The sequence below is a fragment of the Zonotrichia albicollis genome, chromosome 2 (genome assembly GCF_047830755.1).
Source record: "Zonotrichia albicollis isolate bZonAlb1 chromosome 2, bZonAlb1.hap1, whole genome shotgun sequence".
Taxonomy (NCBI): domain Eukaryota; kingdom Metazoa; phylum Chordata; class Aves; order Passeriformes; family Passerellidae; genus Zonotrichia; species Zonotrichia albicollis.
Genome location: NC_133820.1, coordinates 64723833 through 64744022, shown reverse-complemented (window position 1 = coordinate 64744022; position 20190 = coordinate 64723833). Strand labels below are relative to the sequence as shown.

Sequence of the window (20190 nt, the reverse complement as noted above, 5' to 3'; positions counted from 1 at the left end):
AAAATGCCCAGTAGAGAAGCTCTGTCATTTGGATCTTAAATGTATGACACTGCATCATCTATCCCTAAAGAAGGAGCTGAGTGTGATGCACTGTGCATCTGACAGGAAAAGAAAAAGGTATTGACAGGTTTCCTTTCCACTAGCATCTTGTATCTCTACCCAAAACACTCTCAGTGCAATTCTCTCTGGAGGGATGTATCTGAGCACACAGGACTACAAATGCTCTATGGTCATGATGAGCCAGTTTAATGGCATAGACATTGACTGAATTCAGCACAAAGCCCAGGAAAGTCTTGAAATAATATACAGAGTACCTCAGTGGGATTTTTAACTGGCTACAGTGTTTCAGGCTCTTGAGTTCACAGGTTCTGCCTAAAAAACAGACATCAGAATAAGAAACCAAATACTTTGAAGGCCGTAAAATAAAAACTTCTAGGGCAAAATAGTTTTAGGGACAGCTGAATAACCTTTTAGTTATGAGAACCTTATCTTGCACAACATGCTCTTGAACACCATAGTAGTGAGTGAAAAAAAAATTCTCACTGATTTCAGTGATGAAGGCTCAAATCAAAAACCTTGAGGCACAAAGAGCCTCACTGGAGGCACTGGGCTTTGAATTAGGCTTCAAATGATTCTTAAAAGGTATCCTTACAATTCCCTCTCTAATTATTGTTGTTCCCTAACTACAAAGCATTAGAGAGGCAGCAAAGTGTGTGGTAACAGCATTCCTACAGTCTTGAAGAAAATGTGCATTATACAGCAGTGTCAGAAGTGCAATGCTGGTACTTAAGTTGAGTTACTGAGATTGGAATCCTGGTAAACATTCAGGGCAATGGTGTATCAAGCTGACTGAATTAATGTTTTACTAATGACTTGAACTTAAACAAGTCAAAATCCTTCTTCAGGAATGGGAATTTTTTTTTTTGTCTTCTCAAAGAGCTTCCTAAGGGCCTACTGCTAAATGAAATCTTTTCTAGTAATAAAACCAAAAAATAATTGGTTAAATCTGTTAAAGAACAATTAACTGAAGGAAACCCTAGAGAAAACAAGCCACACTACATCAGCCTAAGATAATCTGACCTAGACCAAACCCAAACAATAATCAACACAAGTCTAATTAATTAATTTACTCTAATAGGATTTTCACTCTGCTTGTATCATTCCTCGCTTTTAATTTCATAGAATGATATAATCATCTAGGTTGGAAAAGACCTTTAAAATCATTGATTCCAACCACAAACCCAGCACTGCCAAGTTTTCCACTAAATCATGACATCCACATGTCTTTTAAATACCTCCAGGGATGGGGATTCAACCACTTTCCTAAGCAGCCTGTTCCAACACCTGATGAGATTTTCCATGAAAATTTTTTAAAATATCCAATCTAAATCTTCCCTAGTGTGACTTGAGTCCATTTCCCCTTGTCCTGCCACTTGTCACCTGGGAGAAGAGGCCAACCCCCACCTCACTACCTGTTCCTTTCAGGCAGTAGGTGGTGAGCAGTGGGGTCTGCCCTGAGCCTCCTTTTGTCCAGGGTAAAAACCCCCAGCTGCCTCAGATGCTCCTCACAGGACTTGTGCTTCAGACCATTCACCAGCTCCACTGCCCTTCTGTGGACATTCCAGCACCTCAGTGTCCTTCTTGTAGGGAGGGGCCCAAAACTGAACACAGGATTCGTGGTGTGGCCTCACCAGTGCTGACTAGAAGGGGACAATCACTGGCCTCATCCTGCTGGCCAGGATGCCACTGGCCTTCTTGGCCACCTGGGCACACACTGGCTCGTGTCCAGCTGTTGCCAATCAGCACCCCCAGGTCCTTTTCCCCCAGCCTGTAGTACTGCATGGGATCATTTTGACACAAGACTGGAAGCCAGCACTTTGCCTTGCTGAACTTCTAGTCGGTCGTCATTTTTCCAGAAAAAACACAGAGGCTGACAAGGCAAGAATTGCCCTTATAATATCTAGCAAGGCAAACAGAAACTTGCACCAGTGAGAATGTTGCAAATTAAGATGCAAAAATTGAGAGATTTTGATGACAAAATATGCCATCATTATATTTTCCCCATTTTTAACTTAATTTGATTTTTAGCATCCTTCCATAGATTAGTACTTACTAATTACTTAATACTCACTGGCCTTTCTTGTTGGAATACTTTTTTTATGCATCTGTTGTTTGTTTCAGAGACGCTTATTACTCTTTGAACAAATATCAACGTAATTTTTAAAGAAATCCAGAAACTTCCTGCATACAGTTTTTTACTACTCAAACAGACCTTTATGGGAACTCTAGATGACTCTACACAGTTAACTGGCCAGTGAAGTGATAAAAGCTAAACTTATGTTGAGGGCTGTTTAGAATCCCTTGATTAAAACGAATTGGGGAAATTAAACAAGCTGTTAGCAGAGTTTCTTGACAGCAGCCAGTGTCCCTTCTCTAGAGCTCTTCAGAATATCCAAATCAAAAATATTTCCAACTGACTACCAAGATAATTTCACAAGCTTATTATAGTTCACTTTAGGAATTAGCGTCTTTCTGCAGGTTCTCATGTCACTGGCAATCAGTGTTACTGCTGAGAGTTCTCAATTCTTCTACTTAAGCCTTATGTGTCTTCTTAATCCCTTTAATTCTTGCATTTTGACCTAATTTTACTGCTCATTGTCATGCTTCTTTTGCTGCTATCTGGGCCTTACTCTTTATCACAAGAATATAAAAGCTAAATTGTGGATTATTTTTAAGTAAGAAGCCTGTTAAGTACTTATAGGGCTACCTTATACCTTCCTTGTCTCTCATCTGACCAGGTCAAACGAAATCAATGGCACTATTCAGCTCAGGAAAACAAGTGTGATTGAGCTCCAAGTGCTGAACTTAGTCGCAAATGTCTCTGTTCTTTGAAAGGGTGATTACTCAGCAAGCGATCTCAGGTGGAAACTAGAAAAATACTATCAATAGGTACTGGTGTTTGAGACATTTCCCTTCTATTCAACCAGCCCAACAGTCCAGGCACTCATTGAATACAGAAGACCATTGGCCCTGACTCAAGGAGAACTGGAACAGAATCAATATCTGCCTTCTCTAAACCCTGATCTAAACCACCACCCTAAGGGTTATTCTGGAAGGCACTGATCCTAACTGGCCTGTTTAATCCATTTTATTCTGTGGAACATAGCAGTGTCACCAGCAAAGGAGAAATATACGGGGAAAAGGAGAAGAGGAGAGAATACCAAAAAAAAAAAAAAAAAAAAAAAAAAAAAAAAAAAGACAGAATTTGTTGGCCCCATGTAACAATACAAAAGAGTAATTAAGAACTCATCTACTTGGGCAGCAAACAGAAAATCAATAGAAAACAGGCCAGAATGCAAGCAAAGGCACATTAGTGGAAGTATGGGTTAAAAAGCCTCTGAAATGAAGGAAGGAATTGCATCTGAGACTTCCATGTTTGGACAAAAAGCCCTAAATTCTGTATAAAAGACAATTAAAACCACAATTGACTCTCCTTTACTAATCCAAGGCAATATCTAAACTCACCCCTTCAATTACACTGCATTATTTTAAAAAAAAAAAACAATTATTAAAAATCCAGGATGGGGAGCAGAGGGAAAGCTTTGTTTTTGGATAAAATCACAATTGAACTCAAATAATCAAAACCAAACAAAAATTCTCTTGCTAAATCACACAGCTACCTTAATTTGTCTCAAATGTCTTGTTTCAACTGGACAAAGCAGGTCTTTTCCATGTCCATATTTGGAGAATAAGGTGATATTCAAGTTAGAAATGGAAAATTCAGTAATTCCCATGATTGAGTCTAAAATGCCAGGACAAGGAGACCAATATAATAACTACTACAGAAAACAATGAAAATCTTTTCACTGAGATTAGTAAGGCTTGTACCAGACTTTCTATATGCTCCATATAAGCATCTCTTAATCCTGTATATTTTCACAGATAGATAATTTTGCTGACACCTTGCAGCCACATTGACAATAACATCCCCATGAACTCATCTTTTATTTACAGTAAAGTTTATTTTGGTTTTTTTAAATATATAAACTGTAGTGTCAAGCAATTTAAATCCTCTGATAATACTTACAGTAAGAAGTGTGACGTGGAAAATTGTTTGGGCACCATCCTAGAGTATATTAAAACAGCAGCAACAAGCCTGGCAATGGACCAGAATCCAATACAGCACTTGGCAAATGATGGCAAAGAAACCACCAACATGTGATGTCTTCATTTTTAAGCCAAAGATAAATGTAGTTGATGTGTCTTGCCAAGACTTGTGTGCCCAAATGCCATAAGTGAGGTCAAACAAGGATGCTGCAAATAATTCCCAATCGTATTTTACCCATTTGCTACTTTAGGAACTATCAGATATTCAGTCCAAAAGGTCTGATATGACACTATTATTATTATAGCTCACCCAAGAAAAAACATTGGCATTTTGGCTTTGAAAAATAGCACTGACAACTGTTATAGTTTAATAATTAAAGTCAAGGGTGAAATATTATTCCCTCATAAATTAATAAAGCATACCAGAATGGTAAAGTTCCTAAAAAATATTTGTTTAGCAAAACAAAGGATGACAGATGCAATACCTGTATTTCACAAACTTAATAGAGAGTTTTCTCTAGGCAGTGGAATGTGATTCTTTATTTCTTGCATAAACATATTTGGGGAAAGTTTATTAAATTTTCCCATAAATTTGGCTTAAAGGCTAATTTCAGGGAATTCTTTTTTGAAAGATTCTTGCTTCAGTGGGGATTTAGTCAAACGTTAGTACAGCAAAATGCAGTACTGTGTTAAGGCATTTAGGGATCTGTAACAAAAAGTTTAAGTAAGATTTAGCTAATGATGTAAATCACCAGTTTTAGTGAGCTGTGGCTTTGCGATGCTTTGGCTTTAAGTCAGAAAAGCTGCCCAAAGAGCCTGAAATGAAACAATTCTTGTTTCCCTAGTGATCCTGACATTCCTAAATGAGAATCTGTCATTACTTCTCCTTTGAAACCATTCTACCCTTGAGGCAAGGTGTTGCAAGATATCATAGCAGTCCTAAAGAAACACTTTGGAGGACTCAAGCATTGAGCAGAGAATGAAGTTAGGGAAGGGACAGGCAGATTATGGTTCAAATTAAAGCTGAATAGGAAATGGGTTTTCCCCTCACACAATCAGGGTGTTTTTTTAGAATGCTCCAGACCAAAAAGCCCACATCAGGCTAATCTCATTTTGTTACTCAAAACAGGAAAATGTAACGGAACTGATTAATGCCACACTAGTAATATTTTGCATCATTACTAGTGTGGCATTGGCCTCTTGCAACAAAAAAATACTTAGGCTGAACACAGAGATTTCTTTCATGGCTGCTGCAATCCTGGTTGACAGTTTCCCAATCTTCAGAAGACAGATAGGGGAGGAGGGAGAACAAACACAGCAAACTACTGTGATGAGAGCACGAGTCAAGTAACAAGCTTGAAGAAGAACAAGGTCTTCTTTTAAAAATATCTGGGATCAGACCACTATTTAAAAGAGATGAACATTCCTTCACTGACTTTACATGACCTGATCTTGAACATTTCAGAGTTATCTACAAAACCTAAATAGAATAAAGAATTTTTCTTATGGGAATCAAAAGAAGAATACAATAGCTTCTCTCTAACAGGCAGTCCACATGCTGCCACAGTAGTGCTGCTACCTCAGACACCCACTGCTGGGCAGGGGAATGTATTTCATCTTGATACTGCCTCTGGAGGCATGGAGGTTCTGCTGGGGTTTGAATTTACTGCCAGTTTTGGGGTATGTTTGTTTTACACTACACAATCAGCAGAATCTGGCGAAAAAATTGCCTTAAACCAGTTCAACCAGTTTCAGATTATTTGAAATAGCACCTTTCATGAGAAAATACCATCTACAGAAAGGATAGATGGGCATTAAATCCAGATTCTTAGTCAATTATTACAACTTACTGCAGTGACAATAATGAATCTCAGATGAGCAAAGAATAAAGAGAAGGTAAACAACAGACTTCAGTTTTAACTGCATTTTCCATGCCCAGTTCACATAAGGAGTAAAAATGCCTCAGACAACTCATAAGGGATGTAGCATAAAATTGTAGTGTGCAGTTTTCTGAAACAGGCATCAGAGCTCAACATTAGCTCAACTGGAGCTAATTTCTGTGTCAACTTTCATTCCATACAGATTAATGCCATTTTGCACAGCTGAAGCACCAACTCTATGCAGTGCCCAACATGCATAATTTTCCCAAGATTCCAGTAAAATGAACTTGCTGCAGAAACTGCAGCTTCTCCTTAAAATTACCAGATAGAAATTAGTCTACGAGTGTGTTTTTCATTTATTAAAAGACAAGCATTTTCAACTGGATCTTTTTTTTTTCAGTCTACTGACTCTTGTAATAGTGTTGAAACTTACATACCAGAACTACATGCAGGAGTTTAGCTATCAGTCTAGATTTTCATTTTATCTCCCCATGAGAAATAAAAATTCTGCTTTCCGTGCATTCTGGTAGCATTCATTCCTTTATTAATCATTGAATTAAGGATTTTTATAATGTAAACATCAGGATTCACCACTGTCACATGCTTGCACTTGCTAAGAAGGGTTTTTTCTCCACCTTCTTAATGGAATGTAGAGGCCACTCTTGAGGAATGTGACTCAACTGAGACTATTTTGCAACCTTTGTGAAAAAGAAAATGCCACTCTTCTTTCAAAGTTTTGCAGAAATGGACTCATAACACTTTTTCGGTACCAAAAGATTTCCACATGATTATTTTAAGATTACAATTCAAAACAAAACGGAAATTAAATTCTTAATATGAACCACAGTAGTTTCTTTGAAAATGTCACCAGCTCAGCAGCATGATATACTACAGAGTCTTCTTATTCTAAGTACAACAGAAATGCATGGGCTCACCCACTTTATAGCAGAACATCTTCCCTACATAGGAAGCATAAGCTTTCTACCTTTAAAAAACATTAGTGTTGATAAAAAGGGGAATTGTGTCCAGCTTATTTTACTTTTTAATTGCTCTTATTAAAAACGCCATTTAAAGCCAGAAAATCTCTAAAGCAATACATTTGTATGTAATTGATGCTGACAATAAGACTCCTTCAGATCTTTAAATCTCAACCAGCTCTTCCTGGTGAAACCTCTAATTTTGGTTTGAATACAGCAGGCCTATGCTCTTGCTTGTTAATTATAGTCCTAAGGACTTACTTTCCTTTTCAATGGATTTCCTTACTCTTCATATTGAGCCCATGTCTGTTCTTTTTTAGTTAGCATCACAAAGTTTATGATGAGCTAGCCATAACCCCCAAGCTACTCTTTGTTTGTCTGTTCATTTCTCTGCTGGCCACTAAGCAAACAGCCTTGTTCCAGTGCCATATTTCATGCTTTCAGGGCCCAGGTCATGCTGTGGTGTGCAGCATGGCACTCACCTCACTCCCACTGCGAGAAGGGGAGCAGGCAAGGGGCCAGAGGGCTGACGTGGCCCTTTCCCCCTCACCTACCCACCCAGGCTGCTGTTGCCCTAACTTGCTTACCATAAATACTACTGCATGTGAGAAGATAAACAAAATTCCAAATCCACAACAAAGCTCACACCAGAGCATCCTGATGACTCCTTGTACTTGATCTCCAGGCAACTTGGTCTCATTGCATGAAATAACAGCCTCAGGCCCCAGTCAGAATTTCCTCATTTAAGAGGCCGACAAAAGAGCTTCTGCATTTGTTTTCGTAAGTCATGGTATAATGAGCATGGCAGATCAGTCACCAAAGACAGACCTAGAGGAAGTCATGCTCTTCTCCTATTTGCAGTTCAGACACTATGAACAAATATAACAGGACATGTAGAAAAGTATTTTACAGGCAACATACAGGTCTGGGGCAAAAATAACTTTCTAATTCACGTCACATGAAAAGAGCAGAAGTGCTGTTGTATGTTCCCCTTGCTGAGGCATGAAAGCCTAGAAGATACAAAATACTTGGGTTGCAAGGTGTGACTTATTTTAGGGTTTTTATGTTATTTGAAATTACATTAGCTGAATTATACAAATGCATATTCATTCATTAAATCACATTTTGAAATGCTTCTTGATTTAAACCAGATCACTCAGGGACTATCACACAATTCAGTTTAAGTGAAGTCCCTCTTATTTGATTTATAGCACTAGGCACTGCAAGGTAGCACAAACCTGTTACTACTGCAAAAATCTTGAAGTCTGAAGCGTGGCTTTCTACAATGGATGTTGATCACCTGTGCTCCATCTTTCACTCAGCTCTTGTGTGGAGTCTCTTAATATGATTTGGCTTAAAATCAAAAAAAAATTCCTAAACAATAGCCTTGGTACAACTGAAAGTCTGCCAAAATACATATGAGTTGCAAAACACTGGCTTTGATGTCTTTCTCAGGAGGGTGGAAATAGAAGTAGATTAAATTGCTGGATTTTTCAGCTGTTACAGATTCTAAAGACATTGCTAATAAACTTGAGATATTTTAGACAGACAACTACTAATGTTTTGATCACAACTTCATCAACTTTAAATACATCTTTGCCATCTTCAAAATCAGAAATACTGTGAAGTGCAACACAGCTCATTTTTCTGTAAACAAATTGCCTCAGGATAGCAAAAACCACCTTACCATCTATCTAAGTAGTGTCTATGACAGTAATGTCACAACTTCCAAAGGCTCTAAAAAATCATCAAGCACCTTGCTATCATGATTCTTTGTATTCTGAAAAATAGCATGCTGTTACAATTTACAGGCTCTGCCAAATAGAAGCAGATGTGACAGGTAAGCTGTCCAATGAAAAAGAAAATTCATATATTAGGTGCAATTTACTTTGACAATGTATTTGCCACTAAGAAGTATTAAATAGCACAGAGACAACTCCCACAAATGTTAGTCTCTCAAGGGGCAACTCAGTTTTAAGAACTGATATTAAACAGCTCAATGAGAGCAAACTTTGATGAGCTTTAATTCACATAAAACCTCTAAACAATCTCAAGATGGAATATTTGTTCACTTACTAAAAGAATAACTCAAAAATCATGAACAATGTCACCTTGTGGTGACACCGGATATAAAAAAGTATTGCTATGAAAAGACAGCATCCCATGTTCCATTTTACATACCTTTAAGTTTCTCTAACCTATATCTCCACGAAAAGAAAACATTTATGGAAAAAAAAGTCGAGTGTTGCTAACTCTTGTACCACTACCTGGTCTCTAATGTCATAAAGATTTGAAAGACATTTCAAAAAGTCTCGAAAGGTAGTGTTCTCTCTGCGCTTGTCCGGCACAATAAGCAGTAAAACATGTTTTAATATCCCCCTTCAGCAATGGTAGATGGTGACAAAACTGTCCAGTCTGTGACAGACAGGACAAATCCCTGTTCACTGATCTTAATACCCTTAATTGGCTATGCTTCTTGTGAAGCAGTAACACAAGCTGTGTACAGGAGCTGACAATCACCTAACTTGAAGCATACTTTCTAAGAAGTATATTATTAAATCAACTAATAAAATTCATTGCCAATTACTCATAGAGCTATGTATCACTTATTTAAAAAGGAATTAAAGTAACACAATCTAGCCACCTGTTACCACACAGAGGAATGTCTACATTTAGGCATATCCACATTAAGTCAGACTGGAAGGGGGAAAAAAAAGCCTGTTGATCTATTTTGCTTATCCTTTAAACTGTTCTTTCCTTCTGCTTTTAAAACAAATAAAAAAACCACAACATAGTTCTCCCTCAAATACATGCCAGTATTCTCAATTTTTTCAAATAATTTTTTTTTGCATCTCTCACAATCCCAGAAAATAGTATTATCCAGGAGATTTGACACCAGTTGCCTGACAAAGACCTTTGACAAACCATTGAGGATTCTGTTAAGTACATAGAATAAAAACTTGAACTCTACACAACAGGTACACGTTTTGATATGAATAACGTTTTGATATAAATAGTCCTAGAACTGGAAGCTTTAAAAAGATAGACAACAATAAATTGGAACACATAAATCTTTCTCAAGATAAAGACTTAGGAGAATTTATGTGAGCCTGGATAGGTAATACAAAGGCAAAATACAGAAAGTATACTACTACCATCTGATTATAGAAGATATCTGAGTAGACTTACAGAATTTCACTTTCTTGCTAGAGTAGGTTGAGGTTTTTTCATTAGGTGCAATTACCATTTCATCAACACTTCTCTTCACAATCATCAGAAATAGTTCAAAATATAGGAAAGCCATAAAATCAATCACATTGCAGGAGATAACACAGACTTCCCTCAATTAAATTTGATGTTCTTCAACTTCCAAAGGACACTTAAATTTTTTGTCTTTAAATAAGAAGAAAAACTGAGATTTTAGGAGTACTCACCACTATCTTCAACCAAAAAATGAAAAATGTCACTGGTGGCATTGTCACTCCCTCGTAAAACATAGCATATCTTCATATCATCAATATCAGCTGGAAAGAGGAAAAATACACTTTATTTTAAATTATGAAGACAGGAAACCTTTTTTTAGAAAAATTTGACATGTATTAAATAGTTTAGCTTCAACAAGAGGGAGGTCAAGGTCCCACAGCAGAACTGAGGAATTTCAGTATCAACAGTCTTGAAATTTTACAGATATCATTCATTCTCTCTCCCTTTACTTCCTCCTCCCCTGGGCTCTCTTTCTTTTAAGCTCTATTTGCAAAAATGACTGAAATAAAATTGACAAACATGGGCTTGACAGTCAGAACTACTTAATATTCTTAGTGGTTCCTTTCTTAAACAGAGGTGTATCCCCACAAGGATATTGATTCTGTCATTCTTCAACCTGCAAAGTTCTGCAGAGGACACTTACAGTGACTGACTGTTTTAAGAACCCAAATAGATGCAATTAAAGTAAACAGAAATTGCTTCAGTAAAGAAAAAAACCTGATGTAGAATTTTGAACCAGCAGTCACCATAAAATATGTAAAAGATAAACAAACATTTGTTAATATTGTTTATTTTCTGGTTTCCTTGAGTAGTGATGAGAAATATGTATATACATAACTAATTTTTGTCACTTTCTTCAAAGGACTGCTGTTGGTAAAAACCCAAGTCTGATACTTTTTTCAAGAAAAAGTGTTAGAAATCAATCACATTAAAGTGGAGCTCAAGTGCCACCCAAGTTCTCCTCCAATGTTAGCGTGGATGCATGGATAAAAAAAATCTAAAAGCACTTTTGTTAGAGCTTCACAAAACCTTAAGTTCCAAAAGTAACCAGACATCTTTGAGTGCAAACAAGCTGAGAGCATTATCAGCAAATATATGTGACTGAAGAATCTCTTCCATAAATGTTTGAAAGTTAAAGATCAAAAATTCATGGGGCCGTAAAGAGGATGCAAACAAATACTTCTTCATGCCAGTGGAGCACATAAATCTTTCATCCAGCAAAGACACAAGCACTGAGTTCCGCTCATGTGGGTAGCCTTATCAAAATCCATGATTCCAGCACACGTAAAGATAAGCACTTCAACTGGTGCTTGCAGGGCCAGGACCACCTCAAAAGAAAAAAAGGACACCTGCCATCCAAAGATCTTAATTTTGTCAAAATAATTGCAAAGAATGACCTGTTTTCTGATCCTTAACAACATGCTTGGAGTCACTTGAGCAAGTCTATGCTTTCCTTCCATAGCTGATTAGGTTGTGCTAGTTATATCATAATTTGCCTAGTTATAAGCACAATTTTTAATTGTGTAACTACAGTGCCCGATAAAATTAGTTTTATACTGGAATTCTCCAACATAATTTTGAAATACATCAAGCATATTTTTTTATTTCAAAAAATATAATTATCCCCACTATCAGACATCTGTGTTCTAAACAATTGCTCTGCCCTCTCTTTCAGTTACAAATATCTGAAAAAGTCAGCTGCTCCTGCTGCTTACACACAATGAATCTTGTTACACGACTCAAAGTGGTCAGGCTGCCTGTTCATACAACCACAGGAACAAATCCAAGAAATGGGAGTTTGAGTATGGACTTCACAAACTAGCAAGCAGCTTTCAAAACTTTTTTGCATGATGTCCTAAAGAGTTTCATTTGACTTCAAAGTTGTCCCAGTTTTGAGTAGAGATAGAATCAAATGACCTCGAGAAGTCCCTTCCAACATAAACTGGAAGACTCTAATACAAGCCCCATAAGAACCCACATGTGTTGATGAAACTGGAACTATTCAGCATTTTAAAAGAGGTGGCACATGACAGGATAAGAGGCCTAAAGAGAGGGGAAGATCAAAATACAAAGAAAGCATATAACAGTTCCAATAGTCAATGCAAAGGCTTCCCAAAGTCCATTGCAAAATCTGTGCTTAGACTGGGATCATAATGAATATGACAAAAGAGGGTCTTGTTTATTTCTGCCCTGAACATTAGACAATTATTTGTCTCAGTGTAGCATAAGCATGGTGGTCTCAAAAGCCAATATTATTGAAGAAATGTCTATTTCTTAAAAACACTCTTCAATCCAACACAAAATGAGAGTGCTCATGCTGTGTCTGAAACTGTGAAGTTACACCACTTTCTGGGGATCCTCACTAGCTTTAAAACCAACCTTTCCTAAGGGCTGCATGCTTCTTACTCAGCTTGGGCAGCCCCAGGATATTAAGACAGCCTTCAGGCCGTATGGTTGGACAGCCAATTCAAAGCCAAGCAGCAACTTCTTTTCAGTCATCAGACAAATGTATGCCTGGCCACATGGCACAGGAGGAAATGGAATATGTACTTCTCCCAGGTGCTACACATCCTCAAAACAAAAAAAAAAGAAAAAAAGGCTACCACTGTTCCTCTGCTTTCAAAGAACACCTGTTCAATAATTACACATTCTTCAATGTAAGACAAAACCCACTACAATAAGTGATAATCTGTTTATTTGCTCACTCCCTTTCTGGTTTCTCAGTTATTCTGACAACAGTCTCAATATTACTCACAGTTCACTGCTGAAGCCTTACATTTAAGGAACTGTGGTGGTCCCCAAAGCTTGGACAGTTTGGTCTCCTCTCATCCTCTTTCTTGCACTAGTATTGCAAAACTTAAGACATTTCAGCCATTTCAAAATTCATCAGGCCTATTTGAAAGATTTGGTATGTCTGAAAAGAACATTGCTACAGCCAAGACTTTAACACGTATGTTATGTACCAGTATGGGCTTTGTGAAATGAAACACAGCCAACTGCAAGTGTTCACCTCAACAGCCCAGGCTGGCTGGGCCCATTTAACTCTGAGTTCCATGCTATTGGTGCTGTTTGCTCATTCCACAGCTGCAGAAGGCTGCAAAAAACCCTCATTTCATTGTTAGTTAACCAGCCATTAAGTCACTGTAAAGCAATATGGAAAATTCTCCAGAGAATAGCTAATGCTCCGATTTCAATTAAAGTTACTTCACAGCCTTGGGTTGAGGTTTTATTTCAGAATATATGACACAAGTGGTTTTTGCCATATTTATAGCCTGAATGTTTTAGTGCCATGTAAAAAGTAAGTACTGCTAACATAATTTTCAAATGTTTACATTACCTTTTAATTTACCACAAACACTTTGTGGGAAAGATTTGTGTAATTAAGTTAATTTGTGTAATTAACAAATGCACTCATAATATATTATTTCCCACTGGTGGGGAAAGGATTTTGCTTTTACAGTTAGGTGCACTCAGACTGTACAGCAACTGATACCTGAGCCATTAGTTAATAATAGCTTGGCCACTCCCACAGCATTTTCTAAATAAAAATGGTTAAATAAAGCACTGTCTCTTAAGATGTACAGCCCAATTCTGTTATCCAAACTTTTATCACTGTGACTGGCAGAAAGTGCAAATCCCAGTTATTTGGAATAAGCTCTCCAAAGAAATGAAGCTCCTTTGATCAGTGTTTACCCAGCAGACCACATTTCCTGTTTAAAGCTGTCACAGATGTAATAAAAAATAAACAGATGTAAAAAAATTATGAAGCCATTTTAAATAAGCTCTCTGTTGGAACATTTCTCCCATCAATTACTATAGAGTTTAGCATGCAAAATAATGTTTCCAGTGATCTAAAGAAAGCACATGAAGTATTGTAATACCTTGTGTGAACTGGCTGATGCTATGGTTGCCTTTCCCCAGGTGAATCAGGAAGCCATGGCGTGGACCCTCTGTGATTCTGATCTTAAGAGTAACATGTAAACTGTCCCTGTCTTCCACTTTGAGCACTTTGTTGGTAATCAGAAACCCGACGTGACCTGTGGCCAGAACACGGAGAGTCTGAGCACCCTTATTTATTACAACTTGAGGTACACTGTTGTCCACAGCCATTATTCGGATCTTCATAGTCTGAGGCTTCCTTGTTTCAAACACAGTGTTGGGGAAAACATAGAAATCCGTATGAGTGCCATCTGTAACAGTGAAAGAGAAACTGTCCTCAACTGATTCTGAGCCATCATGTTTGTAGCTGATTAGATTTTCATTCAGATCTTGTTTAGTGAAGGTGGCGACTGGTTTGGAGTTATTGAACATGATCTGCCCATGAACTGGTATTTGAGTGATGATGAACTTTAGCAGTGCATCAGGTGTATCTCTGTCTTCTGCAGTCAGTTCAAATGGGGTTATCAGTTTGTATTCATTTTCACTCACCACCAGGTTATGGATTGTGACAACAGGTTTCTTATTGTCCACATCACTGATAGAAATTCTGAAAGTACGAAACACAGGGTTATAGCCATCAGTCACCTCAAACTCAAAGCTGTCCATTTTCACCTCATCTTCTGAAGTATGAATGTAATAGATTTTATTGCCTGCTAACAGGAGTTGAGTGAAAGTGGAGATGGGTACCCCGGGCTGATCTGTGCATTCAAGATGACCACGAACAGGTGGTCTGGTAATGGTGAAAACTAAGTTCTCATCTGGACTATTCAGGTCACTGGTACTAAGCAAATCAGTGGTAAGGGTCACCTTCCCTCCTTCCTTCAGAGAAACTCCTTTGCTGATGACATCTGGGAAGACAATATCAATGCTGCCTATTGTCACATAAAAGTAGCGGTCAATGAGAGGATTTATGCCATCTGTCACATCAAACTTGATAAGATCACGAACTCCTTGTTGGCCAAAATGCACATATCGTATCAAGTTTCTATCTACTTCATCCTGGGTGAAGTTCATTCCCTGGGTGATATTTTCAACTCCACCTGAAGGCTTTATTCTCTGTAAGAGGCCTTGTCCTGGCCCATAAGTTATAATGTATGTCAAGGTTTTGTCTTCAGAATCAAGATCAGTAGCCTTCAATATTCTGTTATTAATAGTTCTAGTTTCCCCTATTTCAATCTCCAAACCATCATTGATGGCCATTCTGGGTGTCTCATCATCTACAGGAATAACCATGATGGGTACCATTTTCCTAACGGTGTGTTTACCATCTGAGAGCTGCACCTCAAAACTGTCCACCCTGGTCTCAGTGTCATCGTGTTCATAGAGAATGCTGGAGCTCTCTGTTATCTGATCCAAGGTGAAGCTCTCCACCAGGACAGTTCCATTGACCAGCTGGTTCACGATGTGGCCGTGCCTGGGAAGCCTGGTGACTGTGAATGTTAACTCATCAGCAGGGACATCCGCATCAACTGCATTGAGGATGGGGGTGTCAATCACCAGGCTCATGCCTTCCATCACAACAAACTCTCGCAGGAAGATTTCAGGCTCTTCGTCATTGACCGGCACAACAAGAATGGGGAAGAAGTGCCTCTGGGAAAAGTTAATGCCATCAGAACAGCGCAAAGCAAATCTGTCCTCAACAGGCTCTACACCCTTATGTATACTCTGGACATAAAAAATGTGACCTTGACGGAGGTCCTTCAAGGTAAAAGCACTTATAGCTATACCCGCCCTGGATTTTTCAGATCCAGGGGCAGGAGAGATGTTCTCTACATACCCAGATGTGGGCTGAGCAACAATTGTGCATAGTATATCATCACTAGGAGTATCCACATCTTCAGCCCTGAGGTGAGCAAGAGTAATGACCCGTTTGTCACCTTCCGTCACCATGAACTGCTCCCCTACAAAAATTTCTGGAGCTTGACTGTCAACAGGAAGAATGGTCACCAAGACCGAAACTCCTTGAACAATGTTGCCCCTGACACGCCACTTCTCAGAGAGGCCAGACAAGGTAAGGTTGAAAGCATCCTCCTTGGGCAGAAGGCCTATTTCACCACCGGTGTGAGCATATACCACAGCACCATCCAGCAGATCTCTCTGGGAAAATCTCTCTGCAGGCACCCCTTGAACCAGGATGCTCCCATGCTGAGGAGGATCCTCTACAATGAACGTCAACATAAAGTCATCTGTATCCTGATCCGTGCCCCGGATGACATTAGCAGTGATTTCAGCAGCACCATTCTCCAGCACATCGAGGTAGGAACCAAGAGTGCCTGGGGGCAATCGTAGCGTAGGAACCTCATCATCGACTGGGTGCACACTCATTTTCAGTGTGATGGGCACAAAATGAACCCCATCACTCACATCAAGCCTGCAGGTATCACTGTTGGTCTCAGCTCCATTGTGCACATAGACCACCCTCCCTTGTCTGATATCCTCCAAGCCAAAGATGCCTCCTGGAACCAGACTGTACCCAGAGAGCTGCAACTGGCCATACCGAGGAGCCTGGGTCAGGATAAATCTGAGACGGGCAAGTTCAGTGTCCGTGTCACTGGCATCCAGCTCAGCTGGACTAAGGACATGGCTGCCTCCCTCAGGCAAAGTGAAGCCAGTATTAGTGATTTCGGGAGGCTGGTTATCCACAGGCTGAAGGTAGATGGTGAAAGTTCCTTTGGCTGCATTGCCAGCCGCATCTTGCACTTGATACTGAAACTGAATCAAATGAGGAGCCACCCCCAGCTCCTCCTGAGGGGGACGGTACGAGATCTTGTGATGGTTGATCTGGGCTTGGGTGAAATGCGTAACTTCCACAGAGTGATCTTCAGTCAGCACGAGGGATCCAAGGCGTGCTCCATAAACCTCAGGAGGGTGGTTGGAGTCGGTGTCAGTGGGGGGCTGGATTACTGTGTAGCGAAGCTCCCGGTCCCCTGAGTCCTGGTCTGTGTAACACAAGTGCTTCCTGCGCAGGGGCGTCACCTGCTGCTCTGCAACGATTAAATGCAGGCTGCTGCTGCTATGGAGCTCTGGGGCTAACCTGTCTACAGGATGTACCCTGATCACAAAAGTCTGGGGTCCAGAGCGGTTGGGCGGGTCATTGTCATCCTGGACTCTAAAGGTGAACTGGTCCAACACAACCCCAGGGCCAGGGCTGTGAGCCCCAAAGTGGTGGTAAAAGAGATGTCCTTCCACAATGTCCTGCTGCAGCCACTCTCTCACTGGCTTTTCATAGATGAGGGAGCTCCCTGCTACACCTGGCACCTTCCTCCAAGAAAAGCCCTCCTCTTCTTCCTCCTCTTCCCAACCAGGAGGTGGCTGTGCCTGGCGGAGCAGGAGCTGCCCAGCCGTGGGGCCAGACTCCACTGTGAAGAGCAGGATGGCATCCTGGGAGTCAATGTCAGTGGCACTAAGAGCACGGGTGGTGATGGGCACTGTTTCACCCTCAGCCATGGCAAGCCCTGTGTTAGCATTAAGCAGGGGTGGCTGGTCATCAGTGGGCACCAGGGTGATGGGGAAAAGGAATTCAACGCGGTGGCGAGAGCCACCATCTTCCAGCCGCAGCACAAGGTTGTCACTGAGCGGAGACTCGCTGCCGTCGTGCTGGTAAATGACTCGGCCTGCTGCCAGCTCAGCCACTGTAAAGTGTTTACGAGGGGCAGCAGGTCCTGGGGTGTCCTCCAGGAGAGTGAGGTGGCCATGCCTCAGCCCTGCCACCACACTCACCCGCACCTGCTCAAGGTCATCCTCGTCACTGACCACCAGGTTGGGGCTGGGCCCTGGGCCGGAGAGAGGCCTTGACTGCCCCTCATAGAGCATGAGACCAGTGTTGCGGGTCACCACGGGTGCCAGGGTGTTCATGGGCTTCACCACAATGACGAAGGCAAAGGGCTCTGAGGCAGCACCCTCTGGGTCCAACACTTCCAGTTCAAGTTCAAAGAGCCTCTCCCGATCGGAGTCCTCCATGGGTGGCTGATAGGCAATGCGCAGCTCCCGCACGTCCCGCTGGCTGAAAGACGTGACAGGCAAGCTCCGGTCGTCCGTGCTGACCATGTGGCCTTGGCCAGGACCAAAGGGAGAGGTGATGTTGAAGAGCAGTAGGTCGGGCGGCGACTCCGCATCCTCAGCTGACAGCATGTCAGGCGTGAGGGCGGTGAGCACAAACTGGTCCACCTCCATCATCAGCATGGCCAGGAAGCTGGGTTTGGGGGCCACGTTCTCACTCCCGGCGCGGATCCGCACCAGCACCTGGAAGTACTCTCGCTTCAGCAGCGCCCCGCCGCCCGCCGCCTCCCGCAGCTCGGCCACCAGCGGCACCAGGTCGCGGTTCGGGGAGCCGCCGGCGGCCGTGTGCCGGTAGCGCAGCCCCAGGCGCAGGAACTCCTCGCAGTCCCACATCACGGACGGCATCGGGCCGTCCCCCGCCGCCTCCCCGCCCCCCGCCGCCGGCGGGTGGTTGAGGATCTCTCCGTAGCGGGGCAGCCCGGCCAGCAGCGGCAGCAGCCCCACCCGGCAGCGCTGCCGGCCCGGCTCGAAGGCGAACTCCAGGCTGCGGGCGTCCAGCGGGTTGCTGGTGCCCCGCAGGCGCTCCACGGTGAGCGGCAGGTTGCGGGTCACGATCTCCAGCTGGGTGAAGAGCACCTCCACCTCCAGCACCAGGGGCAGCACCAGGGCGCGGCTCGGCGAGTCGTAGCGCAGCTGCAGGCGGACGCGGTCCCTAGCGGGGCTGCGGCCGCCCAGGTGCGAGTACAGCACGTCGCGGGCTCCGAAGTCGCAGGGGAAGCGCCGGGGGCTCAGGCGGCCCGGGCGCTGCCACAGCGGGTCCTCGTCCAGCACGGTGAGGTGGCAGCGGTCCCCCGGCTGCACCTGCAGCACCAGGTCCCGCGTGGGGTCCAGCCAGGCGGAACGGCCCAGGGGCACCCGCAGCCCGCGGTTGGCCACCACCACGGGGTCCGCCTCCGGCGACCACGGCGAAGAGACCGCAGCGCTGCTGCCTGGCGGCGGCTCCTCCGCTCCAGCCCGGGCACAGCCGGCCAGCAGCAGCAGCAAGCCGGCCAGCAGCCGCCGCGGCCCAGCGGGGAGAGGCTGCATCGTCCTTGCCGGCGGAGCGTAAGCGTCGGGAACCTCCGGCAGCGGCCGAATCGCGGCACCAGTTCCGCCGCCGGTGCGGCGCCGCTCACTCCGCGCACACGCTGCGCTCTGAGCGCGCCGCGTTCCGCTCCGGAGGGGAGCCCCGCGCCCGGCAAGCCCCGCCCGGCGCCTCAGAGCAGCCAATGGGCACCCGCGAGGGGAGAAGCCGCCATCCGCGATTGGGCAGAGCTGCGTGCCAATCATGCAAGTTACGAGAGGGTCGGGGCTCCCCCTCCTTCCTTCCCACTTTCCCGCGGCCGCCGAACAGGTTGCGGAGAGAAGGCGTCGGAGAGCGGCGGGAGCGGCGAGGTGGTGGCGCGCATTGCTCTGCTGGCGCCAGAAGGGAAGGGAGCCCTCAGTCGTGGGGAGGGCGGCGCGGCTTTCCCGGAGCTTAGGAGCGTCCCTCTGCCAGCCCCGGGAGCGGCGGGCGCTCACCGCCGCCTCCTGCTCTGAACTTCCCCGCTCCCGCCTGGCTCCGGGGCAGAGCTAAAGCCGGGCTGTTCCCGGCTCGCCCCCGGGCAGTGCTCGGGGTCTCCCTTCCCCGCGGGGCGGCGGCGGTGGCGCCCGGGTTCCAGCGGCGGCAGGAACGGGGCTGCCGAGAGCTGGGTCCGGATGACGGGGAACGCGGTTGTGACAAAAGTGCCCCAAGGAGAACGGAACAGGTCACACGAGGGCAAGCGGCCCGGGGCTGCGGCGGAGCTGCCTGCCCGCCCCTCGGTTCTGTGCGCCACAAAGAATCTCGGACAATAAATAAATCTCGGGCGCAGAGCGCATCAGTGGCACCAGTCAGTCAGTGCCCGGTGTCGCTGCCCGGAGGCGGCAGCGCGGGAAGGAAAGCCTCACGCACCTCTGCCACCTTGTGCCTGCGGTTAAAAGCACATCACAGAGAGCCCGGACTT

At 43.4% G+C, this 20190-nt stretch overlaps 1 protein-coding gene across 2 annotated transcripts in view; it reads right to left on the bottom strand.

Annotated features, from left to right (window-relative positions):
- Nucleotides 1-19391, bottom strand: part of FREM2 (FRAS1 related extracellular matrix 2) — a 117584-nt gene extending 98193 nt beyond the window's left edge. For both annotated transcript variants that reach the window (XR_012579024.1, XM_074535376.1), the window contains exons 1-2: nt 14110-19391; nt 10399-10488 (exon numbers count right to left, since the gene is read on the bottom strand). Coding sequence is in view for 1 of the 2 variants with exons in the window: in XM_074535376.1 (XP_074391477.1) it covers nt 10399-10488; nt 14110-19252 (5233 nt within the window). In the remaining variant the exon portion in view is untranslated. The remainder of the gene's footprint in view (nt 1-10398; nt 10489-14109) is intronic.
- Between the last annotated feature and the right edge of the window lie 799 nt (nt 19392-20190).